Genomic DNA, 15,632 nt, shown 5'->3' with positions numbered 1-15,632 from the left:
TTTCGTGGTGGGAGGGGGAAACCGTTTTCTTTATTCGATCTGAAATAAGCAATCTGAAGCATTGCATAAGAGATAATTCTAAGGGACAGACCATGAACGTAATGGCTCTCCTGAAAATATCTAAGTGCTGTAACCGTTCATCAGTAGGAGGCCTAAAATGCGTGCAATTCCACAATGACAGTGACAATTCCACGAAGACAGTGCAAAAAAGTTGCATTATTTTCCAGTTCCCAAATGACCCAAGGTTTTTTATTCAGGAAAAGGTCGTTGATTTCAAAGAAAATGAAACGGTCGTTTCACCTCTTTTTTCACGGTTCACGAGTTTTTTTTTTACTAAGCGAGCGGCGTCCATACACAAAATCACAATTCAATCTGCCAAACTTAAACCTCGCGAACCTCAATTCACCGAAACTCTTAAAGCAAATTACGGTCGTTTCACCTCTTTTTTCACGGTTCACGAGTTTTTTTTTTTTACTAAGCGAGCGGCGTCCATACACAAAATCACAATTCAATCTGGCAAACTTAAACCTCGCGAACCTCAATTCACCGAAACTCTTAAAGCAAATTACAGCTGAGGGCTATTTCTTAGATCACGTTTCACAAAAAAAAAATTCGAACGGAAAAATGTCAGTTAACACGGCTCAACTATTCATCGACAGCGCTTTTTAAAAAGAACTACGTAACGGACCTTGCATCCCAAAAATGGCATTTTTCTTCAGGTTTGTCGTCTTTTTATATTTTTTAGTTTATTATAATTATTACTTGCCAAGTGTTTTTCTACCTTAGAAAGCTATTTTGAGGATTCGCTCAATTTGAAAGTAGTTAATTGTAAATTAAAAATAAAAAAACGACTTAGCTCCTTTAAAACACCAACCGAAATACTTTATATGAAACGCGCCACATCCCTGTAAAGAGATACTTGGCAGTTGAAAGGGTAGAAATAAGACGGCTCAAGGGATATTCTTTTGGTTAGTTTCGGATGTGAAATCCCCCTTCTTAACATAGTTTTTACTTTTTTATTATTTACACAAGAAGGCCACTTTCCGAAGAACCTTTCACCTCCATTTCAAAACGAGGCCCCAAACGTTGACAGGAAACTGCTTTGCACAATACCTCGTTTTGGAACAGAGGCAAAACGTAATTCATAAATGGTCTTATTTTTGATCGTTCTCGCAAGGACTGCGATCGTACGTCACAGGGTCACGTGAGCTAACACCACAGTCACCCCGTCGACGCTGACCCGGGTAAATTTGAAAACGCATCTTTTTTTACCCGGATAGGCAAAACCGTATACACTGAAACGGCATTTTTGGACATTGAAAACGGTACTTTTCAAAAACTCTCTCCAAAGTGGGTATCGCTTTTAAATTACCCGGGTTTATAATGAGGACGGGAAACATTTTACGCGGCGTTTTCAAATTTACCCGGGTCAGTGTGGACGGGGCCTAAAAAAAACCCTATTTGATATTACTTCGACACAAAAAAACTTGATTACAGTATTCGATTTAAGGTGGTACCTTTAATAATAATCATCGCGTTCATCCCGTTAACGAACATGAATGACGAACACCACTGGGCTAGGTCAACTCTCAGGTCTGAGGATTTCAACCGAGAAATAAGGTACTTCTCAATCCGTATTTCCTCGAATAATCGACGGGATGACTATTTTTTTACTGAGTAAAAAGATTGCATGTTTTTTTGAGTAAAACAAAGCGATTGCATTTTTATAGCTGGTGATTTTCGCGTCAAGGTAGGGTATTAAAATACTAAAACCTACAAAGCTTTTTTTTTCACTAACACAGGTGGCGTAAATCAAGGAGATTTTCATTTTTGCGTTATTATTTAAGTTATCAGATTGAAAACATGGTAAAAATGTTAAATAATTAGGTTTGAACATCCATGCCAAGCTATTCGATCCAGTCATTTTCTAAATATTTTATCTCAATAATTCGTTTCGTGGGAAACTATATAGAGCAAAAACTTGCATCAAATTGTTTCTTTCTTGAGACACCGAAACCTCTATTTTTTGTCGTCGTAATACAATCAAACCTGTCTGATATTGATGAATAAAAGGACCTTTTTTCTATAAATGAAAAAAAAAAAATGTAAATACTACGCGATGTAGTCAAAAAAACTATTCCCGACGTTTCGGCATCCAAATAGTTTTGTCCCCCTGAAGAAGGCAGCATTGCCGAAACGTCGGGAATAGTTTTTTTGACTACAGCGTAGTATTTACATTTTTTTCATTTATACATTCAGCACCTACGCTGCGCAGGGTTTCAAATTTTTATCACTGACCTTTTTTTCTAACTGTGTTTAACTACCAGTCGTGTGAAAGCATTTGTAAAATTCAAAATCTACGTCACTTTGCTGTTTTATTGCGAGACCATCAAAAGTGTGATGAAACTGGGGTGGTCATTTTGACTTCAACCGGGGAAAGGTAGGGGCGGAGTGGTTTATCCCGCCCATTTAACATGTTTAATAAAGCTCCAGTTTCAAGCCAATCTCGAGGATGCTCTGTCGGGATCTAAAGTACAGTTTTGACGCTATTTTTTGTGCCAAAGCAGGTAACAAAAATGAGCGCTGCTAAGCTTCAACTGTTCTCAGTTTCGTTATATTTTATATACCAGCTGTGCAAGGAAAATTTGATTTTCGCACGCTTTATAAAAATGCATTTGTAAGCGAGCAGTAAAATAAACGTCTAGATTATATTCTTTATGTCTCACAAGGTGAAGACGTGAAGACAGCACTCAAGAATTTGAGAAAAGCACTTGCCTTCGGCTCGTGGTTCACTTTGTGCTACTTTCATCCTCTCGATACTTTTTTGCGAGCCTTATAGCCGAAAAAAAAAACACGTTCAAGTATTTGTTATTATAAACAAAGGTTACAATAATTATTATTCGAGGAAATACGGAGATTTTTCATCTGATTTTCTACGCATCATCTGCAAAATGTTGGTCGACGTGAAGCTCGAATTCACTTTGCCCATAGCTATCGGGAAAGAAGCGCTCGCACACTGGGCAAATTTTGCCTCGCGAAGGAGTAGCGCCGATAAAATCCTCTTCCTCTTCAATAACTTCAATATCATCACTCTCCCCAGTCCACGTATTCTCGGTCAGAAATGTTGCCATGGGAACCGCTTTGCCTTCGGCCCCTCTCGATGACGGGGCCACGAAATTTCCCCCTCCGCCTAGCCTCTTAGCAAAGACAGATTCACCGACTACCTCACTGCTTTTAAATCTGTGCAAATTTGATTCCTGGACGGGCATGCTCAAGGGAGCGTCATCACTGAACACACGCTCGAAATTCTCTTCTTCTCTGTTACTTTGTCCCTGGGGTAAAGATATTGCTCCTTCTTCCGGCCACCTCGGGCTTCTTCCCTCCGGGTAAATTCCCCGAGAATCATCAAAATTTTGCCGGGCTTTCGGAGCGCTGACTAACTGCTCAAAATCGTTGGTGGTTTTATCTGTGAGGTCTTTCAAAGCACGCAAACTTTTGTTTTGCTGATCCAAGTGCTTTTTTACTTCTCTCATCTCAACGACTTGTTCTTGTGCTGCAGACAACATTGTCTCCGCTTTCTTCTGAAAAACAGTCTTTTCTTGCACTGTCGGTATTTTCACGGGAGCTTCATCTGGCTGTGAAGTTGGTAGACCTGAAGTGAAATCAAGAAGGTTTAAAAATAAAGATGGATCTCACCATAGAGAAGCCTACAGAAAAAATAATAATAAAGAAATACAAAATACGAGGACTACAGCTCATTACATGGTTTTCGAATTGAATTTCAAAAGAGAATTTAAATCTCAGGTTTTCCTTTAAATAATAAACGGCGGCAAAGTTGAAAAAGCTACATGTGTACGTTTTTAAAAATTCCAGTTACGATTTCTAGCTGAATTTTTTATAAACTGTTCAAGATTGTCAGGTCTCGAACCAGCAATTATTTACTACCATTATTGTAGTAATTATGATAATTACCGTAGTATAGTAATTATTTGTCTCTTATATTTGAATTATGTGTTATCACTTGTCACACTGGCCTAAAGGCCCTTGTGCATATTGAAATATAAGTCACTTCGTCTTGCGGTGTATTGTAATTCAAAGCATTCCACTGTATTGTATCTTAAAACATAAACAAAAAGATCCATCACCTTTTGTATTTCCATCTTCAATTTCCTTATTACTCTGTCCCTTTGCTCTTAAATTTTTATTCTGCGTCATTACTTCTTTAAAGACTTTATAAAACCGATTCAGTTCTTGTGCTTGATCCTCGATTTTCTGCCTTAGAAGAATAACCTCAGCTTCAACTCTTTTTCTTTTCCCTTCTGCTTGCTCATAATCTTCCTGTCGTGTTAATATTATTTCTTTTCCTGTTTCTGTTTCTGTAGCTTTATCCTCTAAAGTACTTCCTTTAATATATAGCGTTATATTCCCATCCGATCTTTCTTCTATCCATTTTTTCAGATTATCCCTGTCAGTTAATATTATGTATAACTGATCATTTTCTTCTACCACTTCCAATCCAATCGTTTTTAACTCCTCAACTATTGTTGTATATTTTTTCTTTTCTAGTTTTCCTTCTTCCTCAGAGGTTGACCCAGGTTGTGAATCACCTTTGCTCTGAAAATAGAAAATAAAAAGAATGAATAAACTGAGAAACAGACAGACAGACAGACAGACAGACAGTGGATGTATAGCTGAAGTTGAACATTATAGCTAGGTACATGTAGGTAGGTTGGTAAGTAGGTAGGTAGGAAATGTTGGCTAGTAGGGAAAGGTAGCTAGGTACGTACAGCTGTAGGTAGGAAGTTAGGTTGGTAAGTAGCTAGTTAAGTAGGTACGTAGGTACATACGTAGGTAGGTAGGTGGTTAGGTAGGTTGTAGGTAGGTAGATGGGTAGGTAGGTAGGTAGGTAGGTAGGAAGGAAGGAAGGAAGAAAGGCCGTTAGGCTGGTAGGTAGGTAGGAAGGTTGGTAGGTAGAAAGGTAGGTAGGTAAGCAGGTAGGTGGGTAATTAGGTAGGTAGGTAGGTAGGAGGTAGGCAGGCAGGTAGGTAGGTAGGTATGTATGTAGGAAGGTAGGTAGGTAGGTAGGTAGGTAGGTTGGTAAGCAGGTAGATAGGTGGGTAGTTAGGTAGGCAGGCAGGCAGGCAGGTAGGGGTAGGTAGGGAGGGAGGGAGGGAGGTAGGGAGGTAGGTAAGTAGATTATAATAAGGTGGAAGGGTAAGTAGGTACATGTAGGTAGGGAGTATGTACTAGGTAGTTACAAAATGAATGTAGTGTTTGTATGTAGCCAGGAGTAGCAAAACTTCTCTTTGCTGGGCGAGTGTTAGTGAAGGTTACCTTCTTGATATATACAAGTATGGTCTAATAATTTAATCTGGTGGTACTTATACAGCGCGATCAATGTGAAACAACACACATATATACCAGCAAGCCTCAAATTTGCAAGAGCAAACACACACCTGAGCTCTAGCTTCCTGACTTAATTTCAATTCTTGAATAATCTTCTTTAGTTCTTCATTTTCACCATGTTTTTCTTTAAAAGCAAGATAGCTCTTCTGCAGATGACCTAGTAGTTCATCCCTTTCTTGATAAACTCTTTCATGTGATCCTTTCCTATCTTTCTGTTTTAGCTGTCCCTGTAGCTCAGAGTTCCTTGCCTGTGCCCCCAAAAATCGTTTCTTGAGGTTTTCAAATGCTGATGAGTGCAGATTCAGAAAGGTAACATTTAGTAACTAAATTGTATTATTGCACTAGGCACAAAAAGAACAATAACAATAACACACAGGAGTGCCACAAAAGAATGTCCAAGATCCCAGCCCAGTCAGTTCTAATATAAGCTGTAGTAACTTGAATATTATTTCTATTAACGATATACCAGTTACTGACAAACACTTACTCCTGTCAACTATGTCATCTCCTGACTATGGGTACTTCAATAGAAATTGACTGTAACTGATTGTAAGTAAGTAAATCGGTCGGTCAGTCAGTAAGTAAGTTACGTAATATCATTAACGCTGCAGTACTTGTGTCAATCTCATCCCCAGAGCCTGTTGCTCTTTTGGTCAGCACCAAGAATGTAGACTCTGGCCAAGTCCAATATTTTGAGCATGTGCAAAGTGCTCTTTATTGATTGTCAGCCAATCAGCTTTGAGTGAGATAAACTGTGAGTCTGGGCACTACGACTGGAAGAACATGAATCACAGACTTTCAAATCAGACTTGGCCACTTTCTTGCTCTTGCGCACTGGCTCTGGGGACAAGATTGCACATTTGTCTGTGTATAGGTCATTCATTTGTAATTGATTGTTAATGATTTAAGGCAGCCAGTGACAATTAATAAGTAACAAACATGAACACTATCATTTGGATTTTTATAATTTGATTGCCAATAACACTAGCTGTTGGCTACGACATGCACTGGCATCACTGTTATCAACTGACAACATCAGTGATGTCACTTATTAATGGTACTAAGAACCAAAGATCTCCTAAATATTGACAAATGATAACAAAATAAAATGGATGTTAGCTGAATGAAGAGATGTCTCTCTTTTCATGCTCAGTTCTTTGAGACATTAGCTAGCAAGCAATCTGACTTATAGGGTCTTGCATATAAGTGGCCAAGCTGCAAGAACGAGTCAGCTCACTTTCCTCACTGGTGTGAACAAGAAAATTTGATGAGATAGGAGCCAGGCCTCACTAGTAACTGACTGATTCTTATTGTGACTCATTGTTCGAAAGCAATCCTGCTTGCAGGCTAAAAAGACATCTAAGTTTTGACCTGAAAAATACTAATGTTCTAATCTATACCTAGCTCTACAGAGATCTGAGTAGCTGGTGTCTCGCTGGTTGTTCTTTCAGTTCTTTCGGAATTGTTATCAACATGTAACAACCATTCAGAGACACTGTGTGGTTCACTGTTGAGCTATATATATGTCGTCACAATAGAATTTGTGTTGCATCTCAGAATCTCTAAAGAATGGGAAGAATTGAGTGAGCAAAGAGTGATGCAATATATTATTTTGATGTTATGTCATTGGCATTCTCCTGCAAAACCTGCTGAGTTATCATCCTCTAATTCTTGTTTCAAGGTTTTGGGAGATACCAGATAGTTCACACTTCAAACACTGGGTCTTTCTTTTCTTGTTTGGTTTTAGTTACTTGTTACTCTAAGGGAACCAAAAGCCTTTTATCGAAAGCTTCAATACCCATTGCAATACCTTTTCTGAGAGCAATATGTGCTTCTCTCGACACAGGCCCACTGCCATTACTTTCATCATCTAGTCCCGGGTAGTCAAGCACGTCTTCCTCCTGGTCGAATGGATCACCACGAGGAGACAACGGTCTTTGCTTCACATTAACCTTTCTTTCCATAAAATGTGCAGACTTGGAATGTGAGCTAATGTGTAGTTGTTCTGGAACTTGTACCAAACAGCAAACATACAGTCGCTTGGGTAAGGTTCTTTCTGAATTTAAGGAAAACGGAAAAAAAAAGGCCAAATTATGTCACTGTACGTAATTAACTATTTCGTTTGCCAAAAAAGTAATCCGTCAGGCTTCTTTTTCCGTGTGCAAGGGAAAAAGTTGACTTCCGCCTTCTGTGTGTTCAGAATAAGCGGTACGACATCAGAAAGAAACTGAAAGTGGACCTCGGTAGAGGAGGCTTGGGTAAATACTTCATGTATGGCGACACATATTGCCCGGTGAACCAGCCGCTTGTTCGAGAGAGGAGCCCGCGAGTCGTACCCGTACCCCGTTCGATCGTTGCATAAATTTGTACTTCTATTACTCTATTGTTGTCGCCTTTTGTAGTTTGGTGGGAGATTGCACAACCAAGTTATTGCAGTCCAGGAATTGCTGCAATAGTTCAGAGTATCAGGTTGTTGAGGGAAGCTAGAAAACGTTTATAAGGGCAAGGTAAGCTTAAGGCCCCCTCACGATAAGATTACGATGGATTACGCAAAGATACGTCGAGTGGGAGCAAAAGTTTGTTTTTCCAAGCACAGACTAAACAGGAAATAGCTTAAATACCCTGAGGTCATACCGTACCGCTCCAGTTAGCTAAAGACGTTTGTTTTCCAGGGGAGGGTTTCAAGACAGATCGGTCAAGGAAGTTAGCTGTGATTTTCGTTTCAGAGTTTGTACTTGTGGCGTTCTGCTGGTCGCGTAAAGATGTCAACAATAACTTTGACCTCAGTATTCTTTCAAATTTACACGTGTTTATTTGTTCTCCTGCTTTGCGAACCGCCTAAATGGGAATACGTGGCAGTGATTTACAATATTCTTAATAAATAACTTATTCCAAGTCATTTTGCTTGTACGTAAACACGTACAAACCAGACCGGGGGAATAAAGGGGGCGTATCGGGGGTGTGCAGGTGTCGAATATCAGATGTTTATTGACTGACTAGGAAGGCCATACGAAACATATGTAGTGATTTTCGAGTGCAGCAAAGTCCAGAGTGGCCAATATAAAGGCAATCAGCAAAATGAAAACAGTAATAATTTGAAGCTTAGGACCTTGGAAGGCCCAGCTACTAATGAGCCTCAGTGTAACCAATAAAACTAAATCCTAGCCTAATGTATAAAATTCTGCTTATGACATAACCTTGGGCTACCACTATAGAGTAAGACAGTGCATTGGGGGTTTTAACCCTAGTTTAGTTAATATTAGGTTGAAATCAAATATTAACATATTGTGGGACACGATATAGATAGCCTGCGAATACAGCAGCAGTCTTATTGCTCCTGCTACAACGTCTCTCTTTGTGTTTCACACATAATAGCGGGAGCGATGAGAGGTGGCTGTATTTGCAGGCTACAGGCTAGAATGCTGGATAATTCTGTGGATTCCAGAGAATACCCCTATCCATCCCACCCTCAGGGTGCTAAAATAAAGGGAAGGCGGCGGTGTTGCAAAGAGAACCTACACAGTAGGAGTATGGATATTTCTAGAGCAACACACTCTGGATTTAAGATGTCCAGGTTGGGATTATGCTTTATACATGTGTTGTGTTGTTGGCCAAGAAACCCTCACAGTATCTCCACCATGGTATGAATGAGTACTGGCAAATTATTAGGGAAACGTAATGCACCTATCAATGGTTTGTGCCAGGATGAGGGGGGGGGGGGGGGCAGTGATGCAGGCAACCGCATGGGAATTTGACATTTTCAGGTTTTCAAATGTTAATTTCCTCACCCTTTGGATTCCATTGAGAGTCAAATTCCTACCCTTGGCCAGCCCCTCTCCACTTTCCAAGATTGGAACTGAGTAAAACTTTTTACCTAGGGGACTGTTGGGGATGTCAATATCCCTACCCACGTACACTTAGTCCCCCAACCTTGGGTCTCTATTAATAGTCAAACTCCCACCCTTGGTGAGGCCCTCTCTGCGCCACAAAAACCAGAGTCGACCACTAGCATAGCAATTTGATTTTTAGATTCTATGGCCTTACCTTTTCTTACTATTAACTATCAATTTTTTGATAGAAGGAAATGGACTCATCAACAAACTCACGTTTTGTGAGTAACCCTCATTTGAAGTTGCTTGAAGATGACATGCTATTTCACATTGGAATGAAAGCTGGCGATCATGAAAATATCAGAAACTTGTTTGGTGATGTCAAGGTAAGGCGATATTTAGTAATTAAACCCCTTCAGGCAGCTGGTATATTTGAGGATAATGCCCAAGGCTGAAAGATTGTCCAAGGGCAACTGTGAACTTTTGAGGACAATCTTTCAGCCAAGGGCATTACCGGTATCCTCCAGTGTACCAGCAAGCCAGGAGGGGTTTTATTATTTATTTTATAACCCTCCAATAAATTTCTACCATTGGCTTTATTGCTGGTAAAAAACTCTTCTGGGCACGAAATAAAAGATTGTTGTTGTTGTTGATTGTTGTTGTTGTTGTATTGTTGTTGTTGTTGTTGTATTGTTGTTGTTGTTGTTATTGTTGTTGTTAAGTACAAAATACCAATATACCCCATCCGATTTGATAATCGTCACCTGATTTTACAGACAAGTACAAACAAACGAACAAAGTCACTTTTTCAGGTCTTACTTTTTATTTAAATCACAGTGTTAAACAAATTACGTAAACCAATCAACTTGCATTTATTTTATTTTAACCGCAGTGATGCTGTGATTTTCACTTTAGGTTTTTCCTAGGTAAGAAAACTTTATTTAACCAGGGTGGCCCATTCAGCAACGATCAAGGCTGGTATCCATTGGGGCCCAGTGGGACAATAAAATTTGTACAAGATAAAAATGTTAAAAATATAAAAATTTGAACAAATGTTTATAAATACTTTCAAAAGCATTAAAACTAAAGCATGCACAAGTATTGATCAGTGGATTATAAATAATAATAACTGAGATCTAATTTTACTAGTAATTATTTGTTGGATATTTTTTAATTTATTATGCTCAGCTGCTTAGATTTTTAACAATCCTATAGGCCTGTTTTAATAGAATGGTAATGATTCTCGTAGTTTGTGTGCATGGGAGGAAGTACAGATCGCATAAAGCTCTTTGCCAAGTTTATACAAAATGAACTCAAGGACCATGTGAAGACTGATAAGGAGCCTTGTAACCTGTCCAAGTCTGATCGTTATGTGCTGTACAAAGTTGGACCAGTCCTAGCTGTAAATGTAAGTATAATTATTAGTCGTAAGATTGTAATTAAGTGTAATTTATTAGTCGTAAGATTGTAAGCATTTTTGTACCATTTTTACTATTTTTATATATATATATATATATATTTTTTAATAGTGTTTTGAAAATTTTTAATGTTTAACTTCTGTAAAGCGCTTTTGAACTTTTAGGATGTTGGCGCTATATAAATATTTTATTATTATTATTATTATTATTTATTATAATTATCACTTCTGATCCAGGAAAGCTACAAACGTTTAATTCTGTTTAGCTGGGAGTTCACAGAGCCATGGACTCTCAGAGGAAAAAGGATAGGGTTTTAACTTGCCAGTCACTGAGGTCATCTCTAGGTACCATGAGCCATCAATATATGCCTGAGACTGAAAGCCTTTTTTATTGGGAAAAAAGCCCTTAAGTGCCTATGTAAATTGCTGTTTCCTCGGGGCCCTTCTCGTGTCTTCGGGCGTCGTCCACGGCCTCGCTCGGTTTGGCTGTGCCCTCCCCCACGCCCACCTGTCCCCCGGCTCCCTTCCCCCGGCCCCTCCCCCGGGGGGGGGCGCCGCTCCTCGCCCCGGGCGGGTGGGCCGCCGGCCGCCGCCCCCGGGTCACTCCCGCCCCTTCGGCCCGGGCCCCCCCCCCCCCCCCCCCCCCCATGGTGCTTAAAGAGCCCAAAAGTTTGACAACCTTTTTAATTAAAATTAATCTGTGCAGTCATTATCCAATCAAAGGCCATGAACAATTTCCAATTGAGTTCTGATTGGATTACATTGTAAATCTGCACAAAATAAGTTAACGTTAATTAATAAGGGGGTGAGACTTCTGGGCTTCTTGCTGTCAGCAATGTATATACCTTTAACTGAGAAAATCAGGTTTTACAAGGTTGTAAATATTTAAGACAACGAAACATTTATTTTTTCTGACTTGCTTATAATTCCAATTCTTTATCCACACAGCATGGCATTGGAGTTCCTTCTGTTATCGTCATTTTGCATGAAATTCTCAAACTGCTGCATTATGCTGAAGCACAAGATGTTAAATTCTTCCGCATTGGCACATCTGGAGGCTTAGGTAATAATAAACAATAGTAATTATTAATTTTATTGTTTCCTCAGTATTTGTGTATTATTCTATAAGCTATATATAGTGACTCTTAAGTGACTACGTAGAAGTTTTTAATGTTTAAAAAAAATTTCAACTGAGAGGAAAGATGGCCTATGGGTTAGTGTGCTCTGAGCAAATTATGGACTAGCACCCCATCAGGGGGAAGTAGACTACAAGTTCCTATGTTTCAGTAAGCGGTGCAGTTATGTGCTGGCCATTTTGGCACTAGGTTCAAATGCAGACTTACTGTAACCTACAGATATCATTATTTTAATATTAAGCTTTTATTCTCAAAGGTTTGGAGCCTGGAACTGTTGTAATCACAAGAACTGCAGTCAATGCTCTCTTGGAACCATTTAGTGAACAGGTATGATAAAATGTACAGTTGAACCTCTCTAAGGCTACGTTTACGTGGGACTGGTCCAGAACCGAACCGAACCGGACCGGCCCGGATCGGCTTCTGTTTACACGGGACCTTTCTGGAACGGATCCATAACTGGACCTGCAAAATAGCAGGTCCAGTTTTGGATCCTTTCCGGACCAGTTCCAGAACGGTCCTGTGTAAACAGAAGGTCTATCCGACCCGAAAATCGGACCGGATCCGATCTGGACCGGTCCCGTGTAAACGACTGTATTATTATATAGTAGATTAAAAAGAAATTAAAAATTAAAATGATTAATAATTAATAAATTATTTTTCTGTGAAGTTTAAAAGCACATTTGATTATAAACTTCTTTTATTACGTTGAAAATTGTGAGAAGATATATTTGGTCAGAGATGGAAAATGGCACACTTTCCTTCCAAAGAAAATAATGGAAAATTCAATTTGATTGTTCCTCTTTTCAGGTGATTTTAGGTAAAGTAGTGAAGTTTCCAGCAACTCTTGATGAACAACTCCAGAAACAGTTGTTAGATTGCAGTGGTGACATACTTACAGCAGTTGGAGACACTATGTGTACCCATGACTTTTATGAAGGTATTTAGAATAATGAGGTTTTAACTTTTATTAATTCTTCAAGAGTGCTCCAGACTGAATGTTTCTACAGTCTTTTATAAACTCCATCTACACACCTCACTAATGGACAGCTGGAGCTGGTCTTTATGGTTCCATTTAAGAGTGTTGACTGTAAGCTTTTTGTATACATTTTGATAAATGATTGTAAGTGTCTTTACCATCATAAAATTACAACAACACAAAAAGTCATTATCAGCAACAAAGGTTTACAAACTTTACCTGAAAGCTTAGTGTTGATGAAAGCATAAAATTTCTATATTTTGTCATCTTTCAGATCAAGGAAGACTACCGAGCCTTATTAACTTGAGCAATCCATAAGTAAGCATTTTTCCATCATTCAGTACTTATGAATCAAAGTTTAATGATCAGACAAAGTATTTTTTCCATGTTACTATAGTAGTGATAATATCTGTAGCTATTCTTGTTATCCTTCACTATCACTGATTTATTTTTGAGTATCACTTTTTGCTATCCTTCAGGGCAAGCAAGGATTGATGGAGCTTTCTGTGACTACACACTAGATGACAAACTCAAGTTCCTGCAAAAAATCTATGATGCAGGAGTGCGCAACATTGAAATGGAAAGCGTATGCTTTGCGGCAATGTGTAAGCGTGCAGGTGTATCTGCAGCTATACTGTGTGTCACTCTTTTGGACCGTTTGAAGGGCGACCAGGTTGGACTAACCCCTGAAGAGCATGAGGACTTTCAGATGCGACCCCCCAGACTTGTTGCCAAGTACATAAAGAAGACTCTAGAGCAAAGCAATGGGGATGTATGTTCCCCAAGGAAACGACACAAGGCCACTTAACTCTAAAGTTGCATTGACAATATCAAAATTCATGTTTTTCATGAATTATCTTTAGTTATATATTTCTGGTTGGGAGAATGTGGTTCCAAGTCTGTCAAAAAATCTCAAACTTCTTTGTTGTAAAAAGGTGATAATTTACTAGTTAGGAATTATAAATTAAACAATTAACAATTATGTAGCAATGACTATTGGGTGTGAAATGATCAATACTTTTTTCATTATATTTTTATAATGATATCTGCCTTTGGGTATGAAATTGCAAGGCAATTTTTGTTGCCGAGCGCAAGTACATTTCAAGATATATTACCATGCAAATACAGTGTATTTACTGTACATTGTTAGTGCAATACAGGGAGTGATATATATTCACCTGGTTACTGGTATTATTGATAATAGCGTGAAGTGGAAATATTTTTACAGTATTTTAATAATAATATTATAAAGGGAAATAATGTAATGGACAAGGATTTGTAATTAATTTGTCCACATTCAATTTTTGTGGTTGTACATTGTTGTAATATGCAAGGGAAAATATTATATCAATGGCGAATTGTCTGGTGTATAAGAATAAAATAAAACAGTATTGGATAAAAAAAGAAAAATATGCCTTATTTGCTTTGGTCAAAAATACACTAGCCAGGGGTTAAAAAAAATAAATAAAAAATACAAAATGGTGTTTATAGTGGTCATGCACTTAGCTTCATATCTCAACGAGATAGCTAGTTTACAGGCATGCCACTGAAACAGAGGAAACAAATATTTTTAAATGAACATAACAAGGTTAAAAATCCCAACTGGCAGGAGGCAGACCAGTTGGCTATATACAAAGCGTGGTCGAGGATTTAAACTCGGGACAACCGAGAAATAAATCCAGCTAGTAGCCAGGGCAGGTCTTGAACCGGGGACCTCCGGATTACAACACATTTATTACATGACCGGATTACAACACCAGCGCCCCAAACCACTCGGCCACACTTGCCTCCATGTGGCCATCCAGCAGGCAAATTGACCAGTCGCAAGTACAGTTTTGCCTGGCTGTTTTCAACATCTGAACTGACAAGTTTCAGTTTACCAAAGAGGGTATGGCCTTGCACATAATTTGCCAGGGTGCAAAACCCTGAAGCCCTCCAGCTCCAAACATAACGAATCTCCTGACTAGCTTCTTATTAGCTACAAAAATGCTTGATTTATAGGAAAGATTTTGTGAGAATTCAATAGGAGGCTTCACATACACTGGCTAAAAAAAATAAAATAAAAAATAAAATGAACCAGTTTATTTTAGCATGTATAATGAAGCCTCCAATGGAAGTTAAAAAGTTCCTGAAGCTTGAAGTTTTTAAAAGGCATGATTATTTTTTTTAAATTGTGGATTGTGTACTGCTTTGTGTACATGTACATACCAAATATACAATCATATATCTTATTAGACATTTTAGTGTGTAGTATCGCTGTATATTTTTACGAGTCTTGCAGTATTTTGGCAAGCCAAAGGGTGAGTCAAAATAAAAATGATGAGCAAAAATGTACAGTGATACTACACACTTAAATGTCTATTATGAGATTTATTAACCTGCAAATAGGTTCTCTATTCAGGGACAATGTGAATTGAACTCTTCGAGCACCGAAGGCACGATCCCGCGATTCGAGGAGCTCAATTCGCGTTGCCCCTGAATAGAGAGCCTGCTCCCAGGCTAGAGATTTTATCCAAGGTTTTCTTTCTCCAAAATGCTGGCTTGCCACGTTTTTTAATCTCGTGCAGTCAGGGAGAATGAGATGAGTATAAATATTGTGAGATTATTTTGTACTCGTTTTGTGCGTTATTTGTACTCTACGCAGCAAAGTTGGATAATAATTCTTATTAACCAAGCACGAGGGCCGTAATGGCAATCAGCCAGAGGTCTTGATAGCATGGACTGAGTGCAGCAAGGTCCATACATATTGTTTTACAAGCAAGCTTGGTTAATAAGAGATTTATTACATGACAACAAAAGCCTGTAAATAAGCCCATAAACCACCTGTTGTGTAGGCTTATCATGATGGTACTCAACTGTTTGCAACA

At 38.8% G+C, this 15,632-nt stretch overlaps 2 protein-coding genes across 2 annotated transcripts; one reads left to right on the top strand and one right to left on the bottom strand.

Annotated features, from left to right (window-relative positions):
- Positions 1-1,499: 1,499 nt before the first annotated feature.
- Positions 1,500-7,625, bottom strand: LOC144660053 (uncharacterized). The gene is made up of 5 exons (XM_078520611.1): positions 7,217-7,625; positions 5,457-5,692; positions 4,146-4,614; positions 2,299-3,652; positions 1,500-2,076 (listed from the first exon to the last, which is right to left on the bottom strand). The coding sequence occupies exons 1-4, from the start codon at positions 7,368-7,370 to the stop codon at positions 2,934-2,936; spliced, it is 1,578 nt and encodes a 525-aa protein (XP_078376737.1). The 5' UTR covers positions 7,371-7,625; the 3' UTR covers positions 1,500-2,076; positions 2,299-2,933.
- A 133-nt stretch (positions 7,626-7,758) lies between these two features.
- LOC144660505 (uridine phosphorylase 2-like) lies at positions 7,759-14,159 on the top strand. The gene is made up of 7 exons (XM_078521161.1): positions 7,759-7,913; positions 9,485-9,622; positions 10,486-10,644; positions 11,602-11,716; positions 12,046-12,116; positions 12,597-12,726; positions 13,245-14,159. Exons 2-7 carry the CDS (start codon positions 9,491-9,493, stop codon positions 13,571-13,573), a joined length of 936 nt encoding a protein of 311 aa, XP_078377287.1. The 5' UTR covers positions 7,759-7,913; positions 9,485-9,490; the 3' UTR covers positions 13,574-14,159.
- Positions 14,160-15,632: the final 1,473 nt, after the last annotated feature.

Source organism: Oculina patagonica, chromosome 7 (genome assembly GCF_052425735.1).
Source record: "Oculina patagonica isolate OP01 chromosome 7, crgOcupat, whole genome shotgun sequence".
Classification (NCBI taxonomy): domain Eukaryota; kingdom Metazoa; phylum Cnidaria; class Anthozoa; order Scleractinia; family Oculinidae; genus Oculina; species Oculina patagonica.
This window is presented reverse-complemented; position numbering and strand designations above follow the sequence as displayed.